At 59.7% G+C, this 22,793-nt stretch overlaps 1 protein-coding gene across 4 annotated transcripts in view; it reads left to right on the plus strand.

The window, feature by feature from the left end:
• Window positions 1-22,793, plus strand: part of LOC111143674 (protein tyrosine phosphatase, receptor type F) — an 85,790-nt gene that overhangs the window by 25,255 nt on the left and 37,742 nt on the right. For all 4 annotated transcript variants that reach the window (XM_022497500.1, XM_022497501.1, XM_022497502.1 and 1 more), the window contains 2 exons: window positions 10,664-10,852; window positions 19,570-19,680. In XM_022497500.1, the coding sequence (XP_022353208.1) occupies window positions 10,664-10,852; window positions 19,570-19,680 (300 nt within the window). The remainder of the gene's footprint in view (window positions 1-10,663; window positions 10,853-19,569; window positions 19,681-22,793) is intronic.

Below are 22,793 nucleotides of genomic sequence, written 5' to 3' on the forward strand. Positions count from 1 at the left end.
TGCCATTCTGTCTGCCTGTGCTTGCTCTCTCTCCCTCTCTCTCTGACAAATAAATTAAAAATCTTAAAAAAAAAAAAACTTTGCCAAGTTAATAGGCAAAAATGGCATCTCAATTTAATTTGCATTTCTTTGATTACAAGAGCAGTTGAACATCTTTTCACATTGGCCATTTTTACGCTATGGCTTTACGTGCTCCCGGGCATCTGTTCAGTAACTCCCTGGCGCCTGTGTGTCTCCTGCATTTATGTGGCCGGGGTCCAGTTTAGAGGGACAGTGGTTACGAGCAGGGCTCCTGATCCCTTCCTCTCTTACCCAGTGACCTGGACAGGTAGTGGTGCCGCCGAGCCTCATTTGCTCCATCTGTAAACGGGAAGGTGATGCCTATTGCCTGAGCTGGTTTGGAGGATGGAATATGACATCAAGTAGTTCTCGGAATTCCGGCAGGAATGGTAGCTGCTGGCTGCTGGGCTGGGAGCTGCCGGTACCTGGCTTCCATGGCATCATCTAGATGGTGCAGCCCCTCTGTCCATTCCCACGGGGAGTACTGACCTGTAGAGCAGGGACCCAGAGGACAGGCCCTGGGCCAGGACCTCAGTTTCTATAGCTACAACCAGGGGACAGAGTAGTTCAGCCCTGCCCCAATCTCCAGCGCCCCCCCCCCCCCCCCCCCCCCCCCCCCCCCACTGCCCAGCTGTAGGCCCCAGCATGGAGCCGTCTGTCCTACCCTGGCATTTGGGAGGTGGCTCCTGCCCCAGAGGGCATCTGGTCAGACTCTCTGAGGAAAGAGGACCTCCATGCTAGTGTTGAAAGAAAAGCACCCCCACCCCCCAGAGTCCCTACACCCCAGTTCCTTTGTGGGCACTTCTCCCCTTTCCCCCCCGCACACTGTCCTGGGCAGCCTTATCTTTTAAAGGATCCAGGAGGATGTGGATGGTCTTTTAGGCCCTGAGGTGAGGAGGATTCAGACTTGGTGAGGGGACCCCTCCATCCTGGGGGGCATTCTTGAATGAAGGTTCCTCTAGCAGGGGCCTGGGGGATGTCTGGGCTGTGGGGGGTGTCTGATGAGGTTGGGATCAGTGTGGGGCAGGTCCCTGCCCTGCTAGTGCCCTGGGACTGTGGGCCTCAGCGAGCCCCCACCCCCTCCCCCTCCTCCTCCTCTTCCTCCTCCCCCTCCTTCTCCTCCTTTTGAAACGCAGCACCCGGAAGACGAAACGCTGACTTACCAGGCTGGTCTGTGTAACCTTGACCAGGCTCCTGGCTTGGCAGCCAGCAGAGGAGTGGGAGGCCTCAAAGGTGCCAGGAGGTGGGGCCTGGAGGAAGCAGCCCAGACTGTGACCATCCCCCGCTCCTCCGGCCCCTGGGAAAGGTGTGTGCGGAACAGGATTGAAGGATGGTCTGGCTGGGGCTGTGGGCTGGAGCCAGAGGAGAGCCAGGGCCACTCCTGGGAGGCCTCCACAGGTTCTAAGGAGGCCTGGGGAGAGGAGGAGGCCGGTTTGAGGGCTGGGAATAGGAGTGAGTCCCTTAGGGGTGTCACACACTGCACGTACGCCCAAAAGCACACACGCGTGCATACCTGCTTACTACGCACTGGGCTGATCGTGGGAGTGGCTGAGGGCTGCCTGCGGCAACCTGGCTCGGGGACTGAGGAGTCAGCACGCCCCGAAAAGGGAGCCCAGGCTGACGGTTCTGGTCCTGTGCCCCCTGTTCTGTGTGGTTCCCCACCAGGCCCAGCCTCCTGATACACGGCTCCGGTGAGCCTCACAGGAACACCCCCTGCTGCTGGAGGCCCTCCACTCCCTGGTCCCTCATTCCAGTCTTTGCCCCCCCCCCCGGGGCTCCACTGACGCGACTGGCACTCCCCGCATGTCCATGTGTGGCCCATTGTGGCCCCACAGTGCTCTGCGGGCTGCTTCGGCGGTGCCCGGCACCAGTGGGCCGGGGGCGAGCCCGTCCGGGCTGTGACGCGCGGGGCCTGCCGCCCAGTGTTCCTGTCTGAGTGGTAATTGAAGCCATTAGCGCGCCAGCCTCTCCCTCGCCTGGTAATGGCAGGAAAAGCTCTTCTCACTCCGCACTCTTGAGGCAGTGGCTGAATCACTCCCCCTCCAACCCGCCCGCTGCCGCCACTGAGACAGAGAATCTGACATTTTCCCTCTCGAGGGAGGGGGAGGGGAAGCAGGCTTTAATTCTTGTCCTTTCCTCCGGGAGGTTGCGGGGGCAGTGAGGGGCTCAGAGCTCCTTCTGGACAGTACGATCTGCCTGAGCCAGTGGGCTCCAGGCCAGGTAGGACAGTGGTCAGCAAAGCCCCAGAGGAGGCCAGACAGCAGAGATGTGGGCAGGGCCCTGGTGACTTGGGTAGGTTCTGGGAGGGCTGCGGAAGGGGAGGGGGAGAGGTGGAGGGCGGAGGGGGGAGCCCAGGAGCAGGAGGGAGCTGTTTCTGACTCTGTCCTGGAGGGACCTGGCTCTGAGGACTCCACGTGCGACTGGTGGCAGCACTCCCTTTGTGATCAGGGACATAGCAGCTGACCTACACCCCGTGTGTGCTGTGGGTGCCCCGTGTGCCCTGGGTACGGCAGTGTGTGGGATATGTGGCATGTGCTGCATGTACAGCAGGGGGTGTGTGGCAGGTGTGTGCGTTTGCACGCACACGCTCCCATCCAGCCCCACGGGGAGGTGTGATATATCCAGCAGGCAGTGTACATCAGGTAGTGCCTGTGGGTGTGCGCACATTGGGGTGTTTGTGGGGCGTGATGTGTGTGTGGCAAGCAGCCAGAGCTGAATGTGTGGGGGTCAGTCTGACCCTGGGGGGGATGGTCAGAGAGACTGTCTAGCCTCATTGTCTCGGGGACCCGTGGGTTCCCTGCTCAGAGCTGTAGGTCATCGGGACAGCTGGACAGATGAATGTGGGACAGAGCAGTCAGGCTGACCCGTTCTCCAGTACAGTGGCTCCCCAGCAAGTCCTCTGCAGCCAGGCCAGGAGGGAGGGTGCAGAGGGATCCTGCTCAGATTTTGGGAGCCCTCCTTTTCCTCCCCTCCTCCTACCAAGGCTAGGCTCCCTTTCCCCAGGTTCCACCCGGCCTCAATGCCTGCTGTTGTACTAAGACCATACCGTCCTTGGATGCCAAATGGGCTCAGGAATCCAGCTGCCCACCTGGAGTGTGTCTGGTCTTCCTCCTTTGTGGCAGGCTCTGGGGGGTGCCAGCTGATATGCGTGTGGGACAGAGACTGGGGCAGCGGGACAGTCAGTGCTGGGCCTGGACCCATGAGTTCTGCAGTGGCTCTGACCCTGGCTGGCTTTGGGACAGGTGGGATGATGAAGGACCTCTCGGGAACCCCCACCACTCCTCACCCCCATACTCAGTCCCTTTGGAAATAGCCCCAGGGACAGGAGGGCTGATGAGCAGCCTGTGACCCTGTCCTGAGATCCTGGGCTGGGCCGCACCTGGAGCAGAGTTGGTAAGGGAACTTGCTTTCAGGATGGGTGGGAGTTTTCCCAGGGAATTGGCACTCCTTATTCTCCCTTTCTCTCTGCCCCTGGCCCAGGTCTGACTGGGGTTGGGGCGTTTGGAAAAAGGGCTACTACAGGCAGAGGATGACTTCCCAGATGGCAGGCTGTGCCCTCTCCCTGTTGCCTGTGTATGTGTCTGGACCTGTCACCTCCCTGATTTGCAGTCACAGAAGACCTACAACCCAGGCCAGCTCCTACCTCTCCCCTCACAGCTGAGGCATGACCTACATGCTTCTGGTCCAGTGACTATGGTCTCTGTGACCTAGCCTTCCACCTCCCCCCACCCCCTGTCATGACTACTATAGCACTGGGGACCACACAGACATGAGGCTCTGCAACCATTTCCTGGAGAGTTCTGGGCTCGAGGCATAGGGCTGGGAGAGGTAGGTGGGCAGTGCCAGGAGGGCCTTCAAGTTCAGACTCTGGGTTTCTTGGTACGTAAAATCCCGCATTTTCTCTAGTTTTAATCCTTCTCCAAGGGCCCAACTGGACTTCCTTCTGAATGGCCCTCCTGTGGTGTAGGCAGTATGTTTGTGTCTTCTATTAGCCGGATGGTAGGTACCTCGCCTGTGCCCAGCCTGCCCCCGCCACCCCTGCGGTCACAGGTACTGACCAGGCCCTGCTGTGTGTTTGGCCCGCTCGCTGACTCCCTTCTCCCCCAGCCTCATGACCACAGAGTGGAGCCAGCAGCTCTGGGAACAGCTCACCAAGTCGGAGGCTCTCAGTGCCCCTGTCTGTGCACATTCTCTGTCCTTGGTAAGGTGCTCCCTCTGGTTGCCAGGGGAGAGAGGATTTTAATCAGAGGAATGACATGATCAAATATATGCTTCAGAAAGGTCCCTGAGGGTACATAGTGGGGCAGCAGAAGACCAGTGAGGGTCTGGGGCAGCCCTGCAGCCCAGGCAGTAGGTCGCAGTGGCCCAAACCCAGGCAGCAGGCAGGGGAGGAAGGGAGAATGGGTGGCCAGCGGTGGAGAGAGAGTGGTGAGCTGCCTGGCCACAGTGGGGCTGGGGAGATGGGAGACTCTGGGTTATGGCTCTAGGGCCAGGTAGATGGCAGGACCATTTTCTGAGGCTCAGGACCCAGTCTGAAGGGGCAGATTGACGAGGCCAGCTAGAAATCTGTTGTAGTACGCATGTGCGGGCATCCAGGGGGAGGTATCCAGGAGGCCTTGTTTAGATTCGCCTGGTGCTCCAAGGGACATCTGGAAATGGAGTTTTGAAGGCTGAGAAATGGCACATCTCAGGGAGCCAGAGCCAAGAAAGGAGGAAGAGGGCCCGGATGGAACCCCAGCTGGCTAGTACTTCATGTTGGGGGGTGGGGGGTTTCCATAGGAATCTGGTGAGGAGAGGCCTGAAAGGGAGGAGGGAAACCCAGAGGGAGACTGTGGAAGTGGAGAGAAGAGAGGTATGTGAAGGAGGAGGGAGTGGTCAGTGGGGCGGGGTGCTGTCAAGAGGTCAGGCAACATGGGCACTCAGAAGTGTCCTTTGGACTTAGCCCTGTGGGGTCATGGTTGACTTTGATGAACTGGCCAGAAGCTGTAGAGGTGGCAGCTGGGTGACAGGGGTCTGAGGAGTGAGTGGGAGGCCATCGGAGGTCTGGAGGGACTGGGCCTGAACCTAGGGGTATCAATGGATAAAAAGAATCGTCCTGGCGTAGGGCCAGGGTGGGGGAACCCCAGGAGGAAAGTCCAGCCTGGGCCCGGACCCGCAAGCCAGAGGGTGGGTAGGGTGTACGGCTGGGGAGAGCACCAGGATTCACTTGGGGCGGTGTGGTGGGGAGGCCTCCCCAAGCAGGTTGAGGAGGGCAGTGTGAGGTGCCAGGGAAGCCCTGGGGGAGGGGGAGGCCATGGCTGCTCTCCACTCCCACCGCCAGTCTCGGGCTCTCGCTGCCGACAGGCCCCAAACAGCTCAGATTCAAAAACAAAACAGGCTTTTAAGATGCCAAGTTTGATGAAATCTGAGTGCTGGAAGAGGTGGGAGTTTTCTCTTAGAAAAAGCTGAAAATCGAGACTGAAAGCTGAGAAAGAAGATGGGCCCAAGGCTCCCTGGGCCCCCCCTCTTACTGCCTGGAAGCGGGGTGGGGGTGCTCTCTGGGAGAGCAGGAACCTCCAGGGCTGGGGAGGGCCTCTGGGTCGATAGCTGGTGTCTTGGCCCCAACCCTGCTGAGGATGGAGCTGCCTCAGGGACGAGACTCGGAGACTCGAGGTGGCCTTGGTTTCCTTAGAGCGCACGGGGGTGGGCACACCGCCCGTGCGCTCCCTTCACACATCTCCATGCGTGTCTGCGTCTCCCGTGTCTCTGGGTGCCCGGGCCCCAGCATCTTTGCAGCTCTGACTGCAGGTCCCCGTGTGTGTGCAGTGCCGTGCGCTCAGCCTCTGGATCTGCTTGCAGGGGGTCTGTCTCCACAGGTGCCATCACTGCAGGTGCCCCTCCAACACGCATGGACATTTCTGTTTCTGCACCTGTCTCTCTCTCCCGGGTACCTCTGTGGCTGCCTGGCCGTGCATGTTTCTAGGTGTCTGTGTTCAGAGACAGGGTGAGGCCAGACCCAACACTCAGGCACAGGGGAGGAGGTCAGGCGTCCAGATGGTGCCGCCCCAGGGAGCCTGCGGATGTGTGTGCTGGTGTGTGCCTGCGCGTGCATGGAGATGCCACGAAGCTGGGTAAACATGGGTGAGAAGGTTGTGCCGACAGACGGTGCCGCCCGCCCCAGGACCCTGCAAGGCGTCTCCATCTGTCGGCTTCCCGGGTGCAACCCCCTCCCTCTGGCCCAGACTCAGCCCCAGGCATCCCAGGCTGAGCTGGACAAAGAAACCTGTGTGTGCTTTGTGTGGGGCCTCACCAACCTCCCTCCCCGCAGCCATTGCAGCCAGCCTCAGCTCATCCCCTATCTGCCCCTACCCTAGCCTCATCTGCCAGTACCCCAACATTTGCCTTAGCTCCAAGCAGACTTGCCTTCCCACTGGCCCCCCAGTCTCCCATAACCTTCACTCAGGCAGTCCCACCTCACCCCTTCAGAGCTCTCCCTGCATCCCATGTTCAAGGGTTTAGTACCCTTGCATCTCTCTCCTCCTCCAGGAAGCCACCAAGATAGCAAGTGAATCATGGAGGTGAAGCAGCTTCACCACTGCTGTGGGGCCTCAGCCAAGTTTCTTCCCCTCTCTGAGCCTTCATCTGGCAACACCCTCCTCCCGCGCATACACACACACACCCTGTCATGTTCCTCTGCCCAGTGGGGACAGCAGGGGAGGAATTTAGATCTCCTGTTGCAGTATCTAAAGCCCAGTGCAGTTTGCTGCAGGAGCCGTTAAAGTACACGTGTGCACCCAGCACGGTGTGCAGAGATCCGTGGGGGCAGACCCCTGGGAACGTGTGTGCACCCTACTGTGCGTGCTGGCGGAATCCACAGACAGCTGTAGAGACTTGCGCTTCCTGATTCCTCTGTAGTCCCTTACAGGCCTCACAGGCTTCTCTTTCCTTCCCAAGGACCCCCTTGTCATAGAACGGAGGGGCCTCCGCCCTGCAGACGCAGACTCCGGGATTGCCCTGCTGAGGCTTTGAGGCAGGTGTGGGGAGCCCCTGCTACTCATTGAGCCATTGAGAGGGAAGGAAGCCCAAGGGGGAGGGGAGCAGAGAGTTGGGGAGTTGGAATGGGGGAGCAAGGTCCCGGGAGGGGAGGGGCCCACGCTGCCCAGGTGGGGGCCAGGGGGCGGCAGCTGCTTGGACCAATGGCGGAGGCGCGCTAGCTGGGACGCGGGCACGCGCCGCGCAGCCTTCCTCCGGAGCCCGCCTCTCTGCCGTTGTCATGGTTACCGGGTGGCCTGGAGGGGGAGGGGCCCCTCCTCCCTTCCACCCGCAGCCTGCGGGACAGGTTTTGAGGGGACTCAATAAGCATACACTGGGGTGTGGGGATGTGGGTGCGTGCCCGCAGGTGGCCACGTGTGGGGTACAGTTGGATTTGTCTTGCCGCTTGTGTGCAGGGGCTTTCCGCGGAGCAGCTGAGCCCTGAAGCTGGAGGAGGGCGATGTATGGCAGGATGGTGGTACCATTCCCCAGGGGCACTCCTCCCAGGAGCCCAAGGCCCAGCCCTGCCAGGTGTGGGGCCCACCCCTCAGGATCATCCCAGCCCCCCTTCTCATTTACCTGGGTGACCTTGGCCAGGTCTCTAAGCCCCGGGTCACTCTTCTACTGCCTAGGGTTTTGGCAAGAGTAAATCATTTTTTAAAGCATTTTAACTCTCTACTTGGAACACACTAAATGCTCCCTAACAGTAACCTTCTATGCCTCCTATCTGGGCCTCAGTTTTCCTGACTGTTGATGGGTTTGCAGTCATCATGTGATGTCAGACTGAGGGATTTCCCCAGGTCCGTGGCCCCCCGTGGTTGAGACTGTAGTGGACCTGGTCTCTGTGGGTTCTGCAGGGTGTGCAGGGGATAAATGTGCAGACTTGTGGATAGGTCAGTTTCCACTAGTGTGCCCAGTGCCCAAGTTGGCCAGACACACGACGGGCATCAATAAGCAGCTGCTGACCTTGGCTACGTTTGAATGTGCTGGAGGCTTCCCGGGGAGCAGAGAAGCAGGAGACAGCAGCGGGTCACTCCTGAGGGGCCGGTGTCCTCCTGCGAGACACGCTTACCCTGCTGGAGGTGCAGGACGGCAGCCTTCCCAGCTCTGACTAGAAGCCGAGTTGGCACAAGGGACCGGGTTTTGGGTCCCGCTGTTTTATGGACAGCTCTTCACACATGCCGATTTTAGGCTCTGGCGGCAGTGCCTGAGGCATGATCTGAGCCAAGGACGGAGCCATTGAGGGCGCGATAATTGAGGGAGGAAAATTAATTGTCCTTAATTTGGCGTAAATCCCCAAGACCTTCCCCGTGTCAGGAATTCAGAGTAGATTCCAGGACACGGGGGGGCCGCAGGTGTTTGTACTTCTTCCCTTCTCCTTGATCTCCCTTGCCAGTGGAGATGGGGGCTGGCTGACTCCTGGGCCCGGGCTCTGGCAGACTCTGTCACCCCTGTGCCCCCATTTGCTCAGCAGGGCTGTGCAGGTAGGATTGAGGACTGTCACTCTGGTGTGCTAGGGTGGCTCTGACTGTCCTGAGTGTCCCCCAGCTGCTGAGGAGGGCAAAGAGGGTGGACGGGGCCCTGGGCCTCAGGCCCTGCCTGGCCCTTCCTGTTAAAGCAAACCTCAGCAGTCCCAAAGGCAGCCGCCTCCTGCTCGGTGTACCCTGAGTCCTGCTTCCTTGCCACATTTTCCTTTTAAAAATCAGAGCTGGAAGTCAGGACAGTGTGGGATCATATTTACAGCCAAGGAGATGCTGGGTTCACATCTGGAGTTTATAGGGCTGCAGGTGGGGAAGTAAGCATAGCGCCAGCTGCTGGGAGAGGCTGGGGAGGCAAGGCTGTGCTCGGAGTCCTTCTGCTCTCCAGCGCAAGACCCCATCTCTTCATGCGGCCACGGTCCCTTTGGGATGCCACTGGCAGCTAGAGCCTTGGCAGAGCCCCCGTCCCACCCGCCCAGGATCTGGCAGCAGATAGAGGGATGTTTTGCCCCTGCCTACTGGGGCTCCTCCAGCTTCCTCTCCTGCCTGCCTCCCCAGTCAGTCCCCCTGGGTCTCCAAGAGTCTATAGGGAGGATCAGCCCTGCCAGTCTTTATTTTCTAGAATCGCTTCTGAGGATGCCATATGCCTTCTCCCTGGCACAGGAGTCTAACCTCAGCTAGTGTCCCCACATACCCATCTTGTACTGGGCCCAAGGGAGGAAGGTCTAGGCAGTGCTGTCTCCTGGTCTCTGCCACCACGGAGCCTTGCTCTCCCACTGGAAGACTGACAGCGTTCCCCAGCCTCCACTGGGCATGTCTGGTGTCCACACTAACAGGCTCTGCCAGGTTCTCAAACGCAGGCAGAGGCCCCAGCCCCAGGCCCTGGGCTTGGTACCTGATTGCCCTGGTGGCTCAGCGGGTGCTCCTTATAACGGTAATGTCCACTAATCCTCGTTGGTGCAGATTCTCTGTCACACTCTCCAGCACCTTGTATGTCATTAGATGTGCTCCTTGCGATGGCTGTATGAGCTGGGCGCTTGAACCTGGTTTACAGATAAATGGAGGCGTGGAGAGGATGAGTAATGCACCCGGGTCACAGAGCTAGTTGGTGATGGAGGTCAAAGCCCCACTCCACCTGCTCTAGTAAGAGCCTGTGCTCCCAGCCCCTTGTGCTTCCAGGGGTGGCGAGTGGCCAGCCCTGCTTCCCCAGCCTCAAGGGCTGTGTGTCGGAGTGTCTGTGCAGTGGGTGTGGGGGTGTGCCGATGTCTGTTGCTTCCGCACAACAACTTGTGTGAGCTGCCAGCCCCTGGTGAGGTGGGAAAGGAAGTCAGGGAGGAGTTTCGCTTCCCTTCATCAAATTTGGTGTCCTCATAGAGCTTTTTTCTCTCCTTAGCCTCCACATGCTCCAACGTGGTCCACAGACCTGACCACAACCCCCAGGGAGTGAGGGAAGAGGGTCAGGGTCAAGGCTATAGTAGAGAATGGGCCAGGGTCAGGACCGGGAGATGCAGGGGGTCACTTGTAGGGCAGGGGTACCAGAGTCAGGTCCAGAATCCAGGCTGTGATGTAGGGTTCTGCCATGCTGTGGAGCTCAAGGCCAGAGGCAAGCAGTGGAAGGGACATGACATGCAGAAAAGGGAGTGGGAACTAGGCAGCATCGGGGGGGGGGGGGGCCTTTGGGCTGCGTTGTGGCCCTGGGTGCTGCCATATGAGCTGTGCCCCCACCCCCAACAGCCCAGCATCCGTATAGCACTTTCTGCTATGGCCAGCAGAGCATCAGTCCTCGTTTTTCACAGGGCCCGGAGAGAGAAGTGCTGACGTCTCCAGTCTGAGGCATTGTTTCTCAGACCTGGAAACTCCCTGCCAGGGCCGGGTGTGCCCCATGGTCAACTGTACCCCCCACCCCAGCCCTGCAAAGGGCAGGCCTAGGAAGTGGGACTCAGGAGTCTGGGTCCTCACACGGAGCAGGCTCCACCCTTAGAAGTCAGAAATTGGGAGACGAGGGTCTCGAGGGTCCCGGCCAACCTGGGAGTCGGGAGCAGCTACCCACGGCCGAGGGTTCTAGTGGGCAGGCGGTGCCAGCCCTGACTTGCCCTTCTGTTCTTTGTCTACAGAGGAACAGCTACCCCCGGGGTTCCCCTCCATTGACATGGGGCCTCAGCTGAAGGTGGTGGAGAAGGCACGTACAGCCACCATGCTTTGCGCAGCAGGCGGGAATCCCGACCCTGAGATCTCTTGGTTCAAGGACTTCCTCCCGGTGGACCCTGCCACGAGCAATGGCCGCATCAAGCAGCTGCGTTCAGGTGAGCAGAGGGCGAGGGGCAGGGGCCGCACAGACTTCAGGAAGGATGTCCTCCTGGCACCCAGCGTAGCCTTCCCTCTCGGGTCTGGGAGCCTGGGGCCGGCCCTCCGTGGCTGTGCGGACGGCATCCGGTGGGCGAGTCTCATCTCGGTACAGGCCCTCCTGGCCCAGGGAAGGGAGCTTGACAGCGAGGGCTCGTTTTCAGGGATTCTCCTCCCTTCCTGGGGTCGCCAGAGTCTAGACTTCGGTGTAGCCCGGCTCCTCGCAGCATGAGTGGAGCGCCCGGCGTGGCGTTGGGCTCTGCAGAGGTGCTCCGTGGCTGTTCATCCTCCATCCTGCCTGGAGTCTGGCCTGGGAGGAGGCCTACTCGATGCTTCTCTTTACTTCCCCAGATAGCAGGGCTTAGCCAGGAAAAGAGGCCAGAGATGCCTGATTGGTCAGGCTTCAGAAGGCCGGACCTCAGGAGCTTCGAGCCAGGAGGACTTACTGCCATCCCTTGGCCACCAGGGCCACCTGTCTCCTCTGGATATCTCAGTCGAGCCGGCCGGGAGCCCTTGGCAGCAAGGATGCCGTCATGACCAGGCAGGAGGTATCGCCCCGTTGATCGATCTGCCTCCGAGGCTCCCGCCAGGATAATTGATTCAGTTTTTGTGGGAACGGTGCAGGCGGGAAAGGAGGCTCCATGTCAGTTTAGCTGCGCTCTGCCTTTGCCGCCAGTGAAGGCTGAGCCGATAGACCTTGGTCCAGAAACTCTGCTGCAAGCTGTGGGGTGGTGGGCTCGGGCAAGACGGCCAGTGCCGGCCAGAGCGCCTGCTGCCCATTGGCTGTGAGGTCAGCACTGCAAAGGAGGACGCGACTCTGCCTGTCAGGGCTGTGCAGGCGTCAGAGGTGCCCCTGCCATTCCCTGGGTTGCCAGCCCCTCCCCCCTGCCTCCCACCAGGGAGCTGCCCCAGCAGCACCAAGGGGGGAGGAAGGAGAGGTGAGCTGCCCGGCGGGGGCCGGGTTCAGGCCTAAGCCGGGGCCGCCTGAGACAGCCTACAAAGTGTTAGCTCATTTAATTTAATTAAAACTCAACAAGATGGAGGCAGCTGTAACGCAGTTAATTAAAACAGCCGTAATCAAGGCAGGAAATGGTCCAGCAGCGTTTGCAGCCACTGCCCAGCACTGCCCAGCGGCCTGGTTCAGCTCCTCTGCGCTTCCCTGCAGTCCCCCGGGCAGGCGCCCCAAACAGCCAGATGGTCCTCCCTGCAGGCCTGGCCTCTGCCCCAGCACGGCCTTGGCCGTCCGTGACAGCAGTTCTGGGAAGGCTCGCCATCGACTATTTATGTGGTCCTTACTGTGGGCCAGGCCCTGTGCCCCCCATTCGCTGCCTGTCACGCCGTTGGCAGCCGCTCCTCCCCCCTCCCTGGCTTTCCCCTCACATCTGTCTCCCTGAGGCCTCCTCTTCCTCTGCTCCTTCCGCCAGCCAGGGAGCCCCCGTCCCCATCGCTTGCTCCGTGAGTGGGGCCTTCCCCCACCAGGCCAACTCACCCCCTCCTGTAGCTTCAGGTGTCCTCTCCACACCCACACGCCTGGTTCTGTCTCCCAACACCACACAGCTTGCCCGAGTTTGAGACCAAAAAAATCTAACTGCCTTCTGAGTGTCACCCTGACTCGCCAGGAGTGGTGACTTCCTTCCCAAACAGCCGCGGCCTTCTCCCACTGACCACCTCCTTGCAGGTGGCCGTCCCCTTGGCCGGAACGCAGGGACACGCCTCAACTCCTGCTCCGATAAGGAAGCATCACATCCTCTTGTCACCCACCTGGCTCCCACGCCAGACCCCCTCCCTCCTTCCGCTGCCTTGGCGGGAGCCCGGTCCGTAAGCACTGTGCTCCCTGCTTCCAGGCTCTCCCTGAGAATCCAGCCTCCCGCAGCTGCTGGGTTTCTGCTCGTGCCCCTCTGTGCTTGGACAACCTCAGTAGCCCCTCACTGCTGGCGAGCCCAGGCTCCTGCTCCTGAACGAGGCACACAGAAGTCTCCTGATCTTCCCAGCTCAGGCCAGCAGCTTTACCTCCTCGGGTCTCAGCTATGCCACTTACCAGCTCTGCGGCCTCCGTGAGGTTCTTTAACTTCTTTGAGCTTCTGTTCTCCCACCTTTAAAAAGGACTAAGGGAGACAACAGCATTCGATGCTTTAGTTCACTGCCTGGTGCACGGGGAAGGCTCTGGCCACCCCACACTTGCACGGAGCCACCCTGACCCCATCCTTGCTGTCTGCTCTGCTTCACCAAATCAGGAAGCCTTTCCCTTCTGTTCCTAAGTAAGGCCTCCTCCTTCAGGACCCACCCCACTCGATGCTGTACTGCCTGGCCCCATCTCTGCTCACCTAGGCTGGGCCATCCTTACAGGAAGGGCATGGGTCTGGCTCCCCAGTGTGAGGTCCCCCTCCCCCCACCTCCCAGCACAAGCCAGCTATAGGACAGGTGGTTCTCAGGGACGAGACCTTTGGGCCCTGCTCCTGCAGACAGATGTCCACTCCCCCTGCTGCTTAGGCCCAAGGAAGACCTTGTTTCACCTTTGCCGCCACCTGGGAGCTGCAACCTGAGGGTTATGGACCCAGGATCCAGTTCCTGAGGTGGCACCTGAGGGGTCTTCATCATCCTGTCTCTAGTAACACACAGGACTCTCTCCCCTCACTGCTGCCTGGCTCTGGCACCAGGCCCTCAGCTCCAGGAGCTGCTGCCCCTGTCCTGTTACTGTGTGAAAGGGCGCTGATGCCCATCTGACAGGGAGATCCATCCCTTCATGCAGTGGATTCAGGCCCCCAAGTGCTTGGCTATTTACAGGGAGCTTCGCAGTTTACGCGTCACTGACGGATCACAAAGTATTTCCCTGCCTTTTGTTGCACTTGATTCTCCTGCAACCCTGAGAAGTAGGACAGGCTGTGATTATCATGCCCACTTCACAGCTGAATTAAGGGAGTCACCTGGGGTCACACGTGGAGATCCAGGGCCAGGGAGCTCCCCCGTGCAGTCACCCAGAGGCCTTCTGGCATCACAAATGCCAAGCCTGGGGCCTGGGGGATAGCTGGGCCCCGTGAGCACAGCAGAGTGCCACAGTCCTGTCCTCTCCCGACCTCACACCCTCCCTGACCCGTCCCCAGCACCTGTCAGGCACCTGCAGGCTGAGCTACAGCCCACGGCACAGGGCACGGTCCCCGGAACAGGAGCTGGAAAGAAGGGCCGCTGGTGTGAGCGCCGCCCAGGCCTGAGCTCTGCTCCATGGGTGTTTTCCTCACTAAAGTGACATGACATACTGTCACAAGCCTCTTGGGAATTTGAACTTGAGGCCCAGGGTGGGCGCAGAGGACTGGAGACAAACTCAGGGAGAGTGGAAGTCAAGTCAGCAGCAGGCGGTGTCACCGGAGCAGCAAGGGGGGGCTCATCTCCAAGTGGGGCTCAGAGCCACTTCCAGGTCTTGAAAGGAGCTGGTGGCCCCACACGCTCGGCCAAGCCCAGACGGGGTGCCGAGGAAACCTCTGGTGCTCCGCTTATCCCCATGGCCTAAACATGCAAGCCGCCATCCCTTTGCCGTTGAGGACAGCCTGACCACATCCATGCTCTCCCCCAGAGTGCAGTCTCCTTGCACACCCTCTGACACCTGAGCTGAGACTACAGGGCCTGAGCAGAGGTGCCCGCATCTGGCTGCAGTGGGGGGAGCCCTCTGCCATGGCAGATGGGACCCAGAGCCAAGCACGGAGCAGACTCCGGGGGGGTCTAAAGGCTGTTGTCCCCGACCCCGCTGGCTGGATGGCCCAGCTCTGACCAGAAGAGCATGTCCCCCCCACTCGCCCCACCTCTCTACTGGGTCTGCAGGAGGGCATGCGGGCGGTGCATGGTCAGGGTTTCCCTTTGGCCCGAGCACACTGGCCCTTCTCAGGAGCAGCACTGACTCCTGCTGACTCCTGGGTCCCTCCAGTCTCCCACACCCACCCTCTGACATGGTAAGGTGAATTCTTCTTTCAGTCTGGTGGAGAAGTGACTCTTCAGAGAGGTTCAGAGACTCGTCGCACAGCAGGTTAGGTTTTGGGAGAGCAGAGGCCAGAAGCTAGGGGACCCAGTCCTGGACTGTTTACCCCGCCACCCCCTCCCAGGCCGGGCCTACACTGTAGAAGCAGATCAGTGAGCGGTTGTTGACTTTTTTGGTCTGAGGACCTCTGACCATAAATATTAGAGGACCTCAAAGAGCTTCTGTTGGCGTAGGTTTTATCCATCAGTATTTACCATATTAGATGTTGAGAAAAGTTTTAGATATTGAAATTTTCAAATAATTTAAAAATCTATTACATGTTAAAAAGCATTTTTAAATGAAAAATAATTACGTTTTCTAAAACAGAAACATCTCGTGAGGAGAGTGGCATTGTTTTACATTTTCACAAATCTCTTTAATTGGGGGCTTGATAGAAGACTGTTGGATTCTCATGTCTGCTTCTACATTTGGTCTATTGCAATATCACACTTCGTGGAGCGTCTGGAAAACTCCGCTGTATATTCATGAGAGAGCTAGAGTGAAAAAGGCAAATGACTTCTTAGTGTCATGAAAATAGCTTCAACCTTGTGGACCCTCTGAAAGGGTCTTGGGGACAGTCACGGTCCCTGGAGGATCACGCCTGGGGGATCACTGTGATAATGGTTCTTCCCAGTCTCTCTGCAGCCCCTCCACACCCAGCCCAGGTCCCAGCACCTGTCTTTGCCTCCCCTCCAACTTCTGTGTCTGCACGAGGCAGCCTGATCCAGTGGGAAGGCTGTGCACCAGACCTGGTTAGTTCCTGCCACGTCACTCACAGGCCATGTGACCTTGGGCTTTGGGGAGGCCACTTACTGTTCCTCGGCTTGTTTCATCATTCTTGTGTGGGCATGGATACTGCCTCCTAGGCTGGTGTCATCAGGGTCGATGAGGGAGTGATCGGTGTTTGTCCCTTGACATACTTCCCTCCCCTGCAATAGGCGGAGAGGGGAGAGGGGCAGGGTGGACAGCACGGGGCTCAGGCCCACCCATAGGCTCGTCGCTCCTGCGGATGAGGCCGTGGTAGAAGACGGGGCCTGAGCACAGCCTCAGAGGAGGCCCCTGTTGGGACCTCATAGCAGCCCTGCACTGAGCATTTGGAGACGGTGCATCTGGCCCTCTGGGCTTGTAGCCCTGACCAGGTGAGGGGGAGGCCCTGGCCTCTGGCTCTCACCAGTCAGGTTGGGGGGAAGCTTAGTAGTCACTCACTTTTTATCTGGGTTGAGTGGGCTCTGCGGGGCATCTGTCCCTGGGTTGTGAGTTCTCCCCAAGTCCCCCAGTGGGGCTGGGCTGGTGTGTCTGCTTGAAGGAGACCTGGCCTGGTAGTGGCCTACGGCAAGCCTTCCCTTTAGCCCCTACTGTGTGCTTAACTTGGTTTGTTTTGGTAAGTGCTTTGTTTTGAAATCGTGCCCACCTGGGACATTGGGGTGCCCCTGAGGAGTGGAGTTGCTCCCTCTTTTGTTCACTTTCCCCTCATTGACCTCAGCCAGCACAGTCTGCAGGAGCCCTGGCTCCATCTTCCTGATCCCGGTTACCTCTGGCCCCACGACCCCAGCCTCACCCCTCGCCCCTGCCCGCCTCCGAGCAGTGCCTGTGACCAGGGGGACACCGCTTCACCTGCACTCAGCCTGGCTCAGCCTGGCGCTTGTGCACCTATCACCTGTGTCGGTCTAACTCAGGCCTCGATTTCTCCGTGTATTTAAGGCCCTTTCTCATGTTTTATTTGATCTGATTTGGCTTTTTGTGGCTTTCCTTCCTTTTGTACTAATGCTTCTCTCTGATCTTATTTGCATTCAAATTACCTCGCCAGGTGGTTCACCAATCAGAGGTAAGAATGCTGTCCGTGCATCTCGCCACGCCACGCCACGCCACGCCACTGCCGTCACCACCACTCCATCCCGTCCAGTCCGTCACCTCCCCCATCCCCATCCTGACCTCTCCAGCCTCCTCATCTCCAACTCCGGTCCCCTCAGCACCACCGGCCACCACACACCTCCACTCTCGGTCATTCCCTCCTGTGGACTCATCCATTGCAAGTCTGGACTGTAGAAAAACTCCGCTGAGCCCTGCGTTGGGGATGGCAAGCCCTGCTTCCCCAGCCTTTCTGGCCAACCCCACAGAAGGGACCCTGTCCGCTCCCACGGGGAAGCCACGTGCTGAGCCCCAAGCCCAGCCACAGATGGAGAGTCTTCCCAGGAGGTGGGGCAGTGTGACCGGGCCTCGCCTTTCCTCCCAAGAAGCCCCTATTTCTTGGGGCCCTCAATGATTGCTTCACTTCCCTTAACATCCTGGCACTAGAGCAGGGTGAGGACTGCCCCATAAATCCCTGTGGCCCAGCATACGCGAGGAGGAGCACTCAGGGAAGACTCCAGTGTAGGTGTTGCAGTGACATAGGGAATAACCAGGGTCCACCGTGACTAGCTCAGACACCCTGCCCGCCCTGGCTGCTTTCATACCCCAGAGCCCTGTGGCCCCAGGCTTCAGAAATCACACTCTGGACACTCAAAGATCTGGGTGCAAGTTTGACTCGCTGGCGTGGCCTTCAGAGAAGCAATCCCTCTCTCAGAAGTCTGCTTCCTCCTCTTTAAATCAGGGCCAGGGCCCACCTCACTAGTCACGAGGTTTAGAGGAGGGGACGAGGGTCCGGGCAGTGTCTGGCTCAGAGCAGGCCCACTGGAAGACAGTCGCTTCTGGACTGATCGTATTCACCTCATTTCTTCACGCCTCTCTCAGCATCCTTGGGCACATCTAGTCCGTCAGTCCAGGGCCAGGGTGGTCTCAGGGCTAAGAGGAGCCACTGCCTCCCTGCAGGGTGTCTGGTCTGTTACCCTCCAAGGAGGGACTCGCCCTCCAGCCTCCCCACCCATCCTGTCAGCCTGCACTAGCTCTTTGTGTCCCCATCACTGGGTTGTGGTGTTGGTTCCAGATGTTGGGGTTTCTGTGTGCATCCAGGCTCAGGGGCTGTGTTGGGTCCCCCACCAGGTCCAGTTCTCTGCAACAGGGGAGCCTCCTCCCCCGGCAGGGGTCTCACCCCACCACTACTTGTCCCTGCCTGTGGCGTTGGCCACCAGGTCTCCCCTCCCTCCCCAGCTGAGCTGACCTAGTGCAACACCCCACACACACCAGCCAGGGGCCCAACCCCACCTGCTTGAAGGAACATTTTCTGTAACAACGTCCATCCATCCCATACACGTGACCTGTTGGGTGCCCATCGGGGCTGTTCTTGCAGAAGATGGGTATTTGGCCTGTGCCCTGGGCCCTCATGCTCCCTGATGGCTGGTGGGGAGGGCTGAAGCCAGGACCACGGAGCAAGCCAGCCCTTCGTCCTGCATCGAGGTTAAGCCTTGGCAGGCCCTTCCTCTACCCCCAGGCCCCAGCCCCCTGTGTGTTCAGGGCCCCTCCTGCTGCCCTGGGTCTGGGTGTGGAAGAGGGGTGTCAGGAAGTGAAAGGGCTGCAGCTGGGACCCATGGTGCACCTCCCCTGGGCCGTGGGCCATGAGAGTGTGACTTGGAACTCTTCCTGTGGCTCTTATCCAGGCCAGTCCGGTGGGGTCCAACAGGTTCTGTCTCTGTCCTTTGTGGGTGTGGTGACCGTCAGCCAGTCTGAGGCCTGGGAAGGGGCTGTTAGGGTCACTCTGGCTGTTCTGTGCAGGTGGCGGTTTTCTGTCAGGCCATGTGCTGTGGGGTGATTCAATGTCCGTTGGACTGTCCTGTGTGGGTTTGTCTGTCGGCTTGTTCCAGGGAGGGGGTATTGCCTGTGGCTCGGGGTGTTACTGTCTTAGACGGCTTGCCTGGTGTGCTCTCAAGAACAGTGTTTTCAGGTGTTTATTGCCAGGGCTGGGGGTGGCCAGGTCGAGTGGTTTCACCCCCCCCCACCCCCTGCTGCCTTGGGCTCCCCTACCTGGATCTGCCAGAGGGTCCTTTTCAGCTGCCTCCCCCCAATCCTCGCTCCTGTCTGTCCGTCTGCGGCCAGAGCAGCCCCTCAGGGCACTGGCCCGAGTGGGAGCTGCAGCCTCCATTAGCCTCCTGAATTATGCAGCAGCCGCGGTGGGTCGAAGCACTTTAGCAGGACCAGGCTGAGGAGAGGAGCCGGAATGGGCGGGGCCTGAGGGATAGGGGTGGGGTGGGAGGAGAGGGTGGGTGCTGTGAGCGGAGGCTGCCAGGCACCAGCCCCCCAGAGCAAGCTCCTTCCTTCCTGTAGAATTCTGGTGGGCGGCCGATTCCCAGGCTCTTGCCCGGTGAGGCCTATCGTGTGCTTGCAGCTCCCAGGCCAGCGGGGATCCAGGCTGCTCCCACCCACGCCTGGCTCCACGTTGCCTGGCAGGGCCGGTAGGTCTGAGAGCACCCATGGGCATGCTGACTGGCCAGTGGGCTCCAGGATGGGGAGTCCAGGATTGGACACTCTGTGGAGCTGGGGGGGGGGGGGGACGGAGCCCCTGGCCCAGCCGACAAGCTCTGCGAAACTGCAGGGGTTAGGACGGGCAGTTTGTGCTCCCAATTGCAGCGCCTGCTTCCGGCCACGAGGCCGCGGGCTCATCAGGGAGAGCTTCCTGGAGGCAACACTGGTGCCCAGGTGTGGCCCCGACATCTTCAACCTCTGGTCAACACAAGCCCAAATGCCATCGAGGCCCCTCCCCACAATCCAGGCCTGATCTCTGTTGCTGTGTCCCCGCAGGTGCCTTGCAGATTGAGAGCAGCGAGGAGTCGGACCAAGGCAAGTACGAGTGTGTGGCGACCAACTCTGCAGGCACTCGCTATTCGGCCCCCGCCAACCTGTATGTGCGAGGTAAGGACGCGGACAGCGCCCAGTCCTGTCTCCATGGAGCGGAACTGGCTCTGCTGGGCATGCGGTCTGGAGCCCTCGGTGTAGGCAGTGGGGGCTGCCCTCCGCCCAGGCTCTCCTTTCCCCGCCTCTCTGCCTCAGGAAGGACAGCCAGGACTGCTCCCACTGGGCACACTCCCGATATCTGCTGCCACTTTGCCTTCCTTCCCCGCAGGCCCTGTGGGACGCAGCGGCTCTTGGGAGCATTTGTATCTCTTATAGGTCCTGCCCCGTGGGCCCAGAGCCCCATGGGAGTCTAGAGCCTTCCAAGCTGACTTTTCACTGTGTATGTATGTGTGTGTGTGTGTGTGTGTGTGTGTGGGTACGCACGTGCACACGCACAAGCAAACACACTTGTTTGTATGTAAACATGGGCAGACCTCGCTGGCATTCCTCGAGTCTGCCCACCCCAGCAAGGGGGGTACTCCAGGCCAAATGAACCTGCCCTCTGGCCAGGTCTGCCCAAAGCCTTCCTGGAGGAGGAGGCAGCTGTGCTCTGTCACCAGCCAGGTTCCTTATAGAGAAGGCCAGTCCGAGACTGCTGTGAATCCCTACAAGTGAGCACCTACCGTGTTTCAGGTGTTTCTCCCTGAGACTTGGAGGATCCTGCGTCTTCACAAGTCCAGGGACCCACCAGAGAGGGCCTGGGGGCTGTTTTGGAGTGTCTCTAGCGTCTGCTAGGCTCATGGCCCAAGGGTGACCAAAGCTGGCCACTCGCCCCTTCCTGAGAACATGCTGGGTCTGGTGTGCACAGTGCATGGGAGGGGCCCAGAGTCCCTCCTACCCCCACATCCCTGTCACTTAGCCCTCCTGCACAGATGGACTTCATTACGAATGAAACTGTCTCCTCTCAGGGGATTTGAAGAGGAAAGTGGACGTGGCTTTTTTGCAGCGATGACTTCATCATGCTGAGTGCTTAGTGCAGCTTCTCGAGGGGACCGTCTGCCCGTCCGGCCAGCAGTGTCCACAGCCTGTCCTGCTCTTTAGGGCCACCTAGTCAGACAGGGTGGAGAGAATTAGGCATCAACCCTGTAGTTGGTGAGGAACTGCTCCATGTCAGGGCACAGGTTCCCAAGAGGCCAAGGCTGCCAGCCCCTTGGGTGATGGGTACATGGTGTCTCAGAGACCAGGGGTGACACTTCATTGGAGTTGGGGGTGCAGGGTGGGAGGCTCCCACTGGCCCTCTTGTGAGGTATCCTGCCCATCCAGGCTCTCCTAAGTGGCCCCAGGGCCTGTCTTAAGGAACAGCGTCAGAGCAGAGTGTCCGGGGGGAGCCTGAGAGCCCCCACAGATGGCCGAGATGAGGGGAGCTGTGACGTGCACGGCCTTCCCCCTACTGCTCCAGACAGAGCTTCTGACAGGCGCACAGGGCTGACAAGCCCCATCCTAGAGAGGAGCCAGCGGGACCGCCCTTCTCAAAGACCTGCCTCCTTCCACCCGGACCGTTCCAAATGCCATGCAGATGCAGTCCTAACCGAACACTTCTTTTTAAAAGATCATAGGGTCAAAAGAGTTGAGGCCCCAAGAAAGCCTTTCGCCGTGTGTGACTGCACTAGGGAGAGGAGTGGCCCAGCAGAGCCACTGAGAAACCCACGCAAGCTGCGGGACATGGTCTGATGGGCACGTTTCCCAGGGCACAGCTGCGGGAGAAGGCCCAGACATAGAGGAAGGACCCCATGCTGTTATCCTGGCTGAGTAGCATTCTCTGAAGTTACTTCGCACCGGCCGCAGCCCTGAGGCAAGGTGGCCGGTCTCTCTGGAGATGAGCCGAGCTCAGCCGCCATAGCTGGCAGCTCGGGCACAAACCGGAGAGGTCTCACCTCCAGCCCCACCAGGTGGGCTCAGGTCCTGACGTGGCCCATCCCCCACTCCCACCTAGCCTCCCTAAATCACCTTTCCTGCCCACACCCACAGGCCTTTTGGGCAGCAAGTACGGGGCTTTCTTTAGTTCTAGCCCCACTTGCCAGGTACCCCGACACAGGCTGTCCCAGTGCAGCTTTGCTTATCTTTCCCTCTCTCACACGTGTTCCTGTGGACCCTGACGTCCACGGGCCAGTCCTAAGTCTCTGAGCCTGAGACCTGCCTGGTAGCCGGGCTCTACCTGCACCCGTCCCTGCTCTGTTTTGTCAAGAGCGACTTGCCAGGAGCTTCACACACGATGTCCCGTAGCCCCAGCACAGGCCCTACTAACGAGACTTGGAGACACCTAGAAAGCCAGTTGCTAGGAATTTTGCCTCTGGTGTCCCCACCGCTCCTCATCTCAGTCCTGGCAAAGCCCGTGCGTTCCACCCCCAGCGGTACTCAGGGCCCATCAGCCCCAGCAACTCTTGAGACGGCCTCTCCCGTGCTGGCCACCGGCTCTGTCCCGAAGGCTGCTTGTGAGTGGACCACCTGTGGTGAAGTCCCCCAGTGCCCGCCCACCTGCTGCCAGCAGAGCAGCTCTGAGACCTTCCAGAGCAGGCAGGCACCTGTTGCCCTCCGGTGGGCACCAGCTGTCAGGAGCCTCAACATCCAGGCCCCTGTGGCCTCCAGCCCTAGTTTCTCAGCCTCAGCACCATTGACCCTTGGGGCCTGATGACTCTTAGTTGTGTGGGGCTCTCCTGGGGGTCGTGTGATGTGTAGCGGCTCCTCTGGCCCCCGATGGCAGCAGCACCCCCTAGGCATGAGAACCCACAACATCGCCATCCCTTGCCTGGTGTCACCTGGGAGGCTCTCTCCTCACCCCCACATTGGGAACCGGTGCTCTAGATGGACAGCCTCCCACCAGCATTCATCTCTCTCCATCTCCCTCTTCTCTCGCTGTGTTCACTGGGCTCAAGGCCACATCTCCTCCTGGGATTCGTCTTCAGTTTCTCACATCCTTCCTCTGTCCCCCCTGCACCTGCCGCATGTAACAGGACAGCGCGTGTGAAGCTCCCGGCACCGTGGTGGGGGCCAGTGACTGCTGCTGCTGGCAGGACAGCCGTTGGGGGATACGCCATCCAGTTACATCTGCCTTTGTTCAGTTGCCTGCAGCTCTGCCCGCAGTCCAGCAGGCCCAGGCAGGCTGGGCGGACCAGCCCCTCTGTGTCACCATC

This window comes from Enhydra lutris, unplaced genomic scaffold (genome assembly GCF_002288905.1).
Source record: "Enhydra lutris kenyoni isolate GAN:26980312 unplaced genomic scaffold, ASM228890v2 scaffoldscaffold9, whole genome shotgun sequence".
In the NCBI taxonomy this organism is placed as follows: Eukaryota; Metazoa; Chordata; class Mammalia; order Carnivora; family Mustelidae; genus Enhydra; species Enhydra lutris.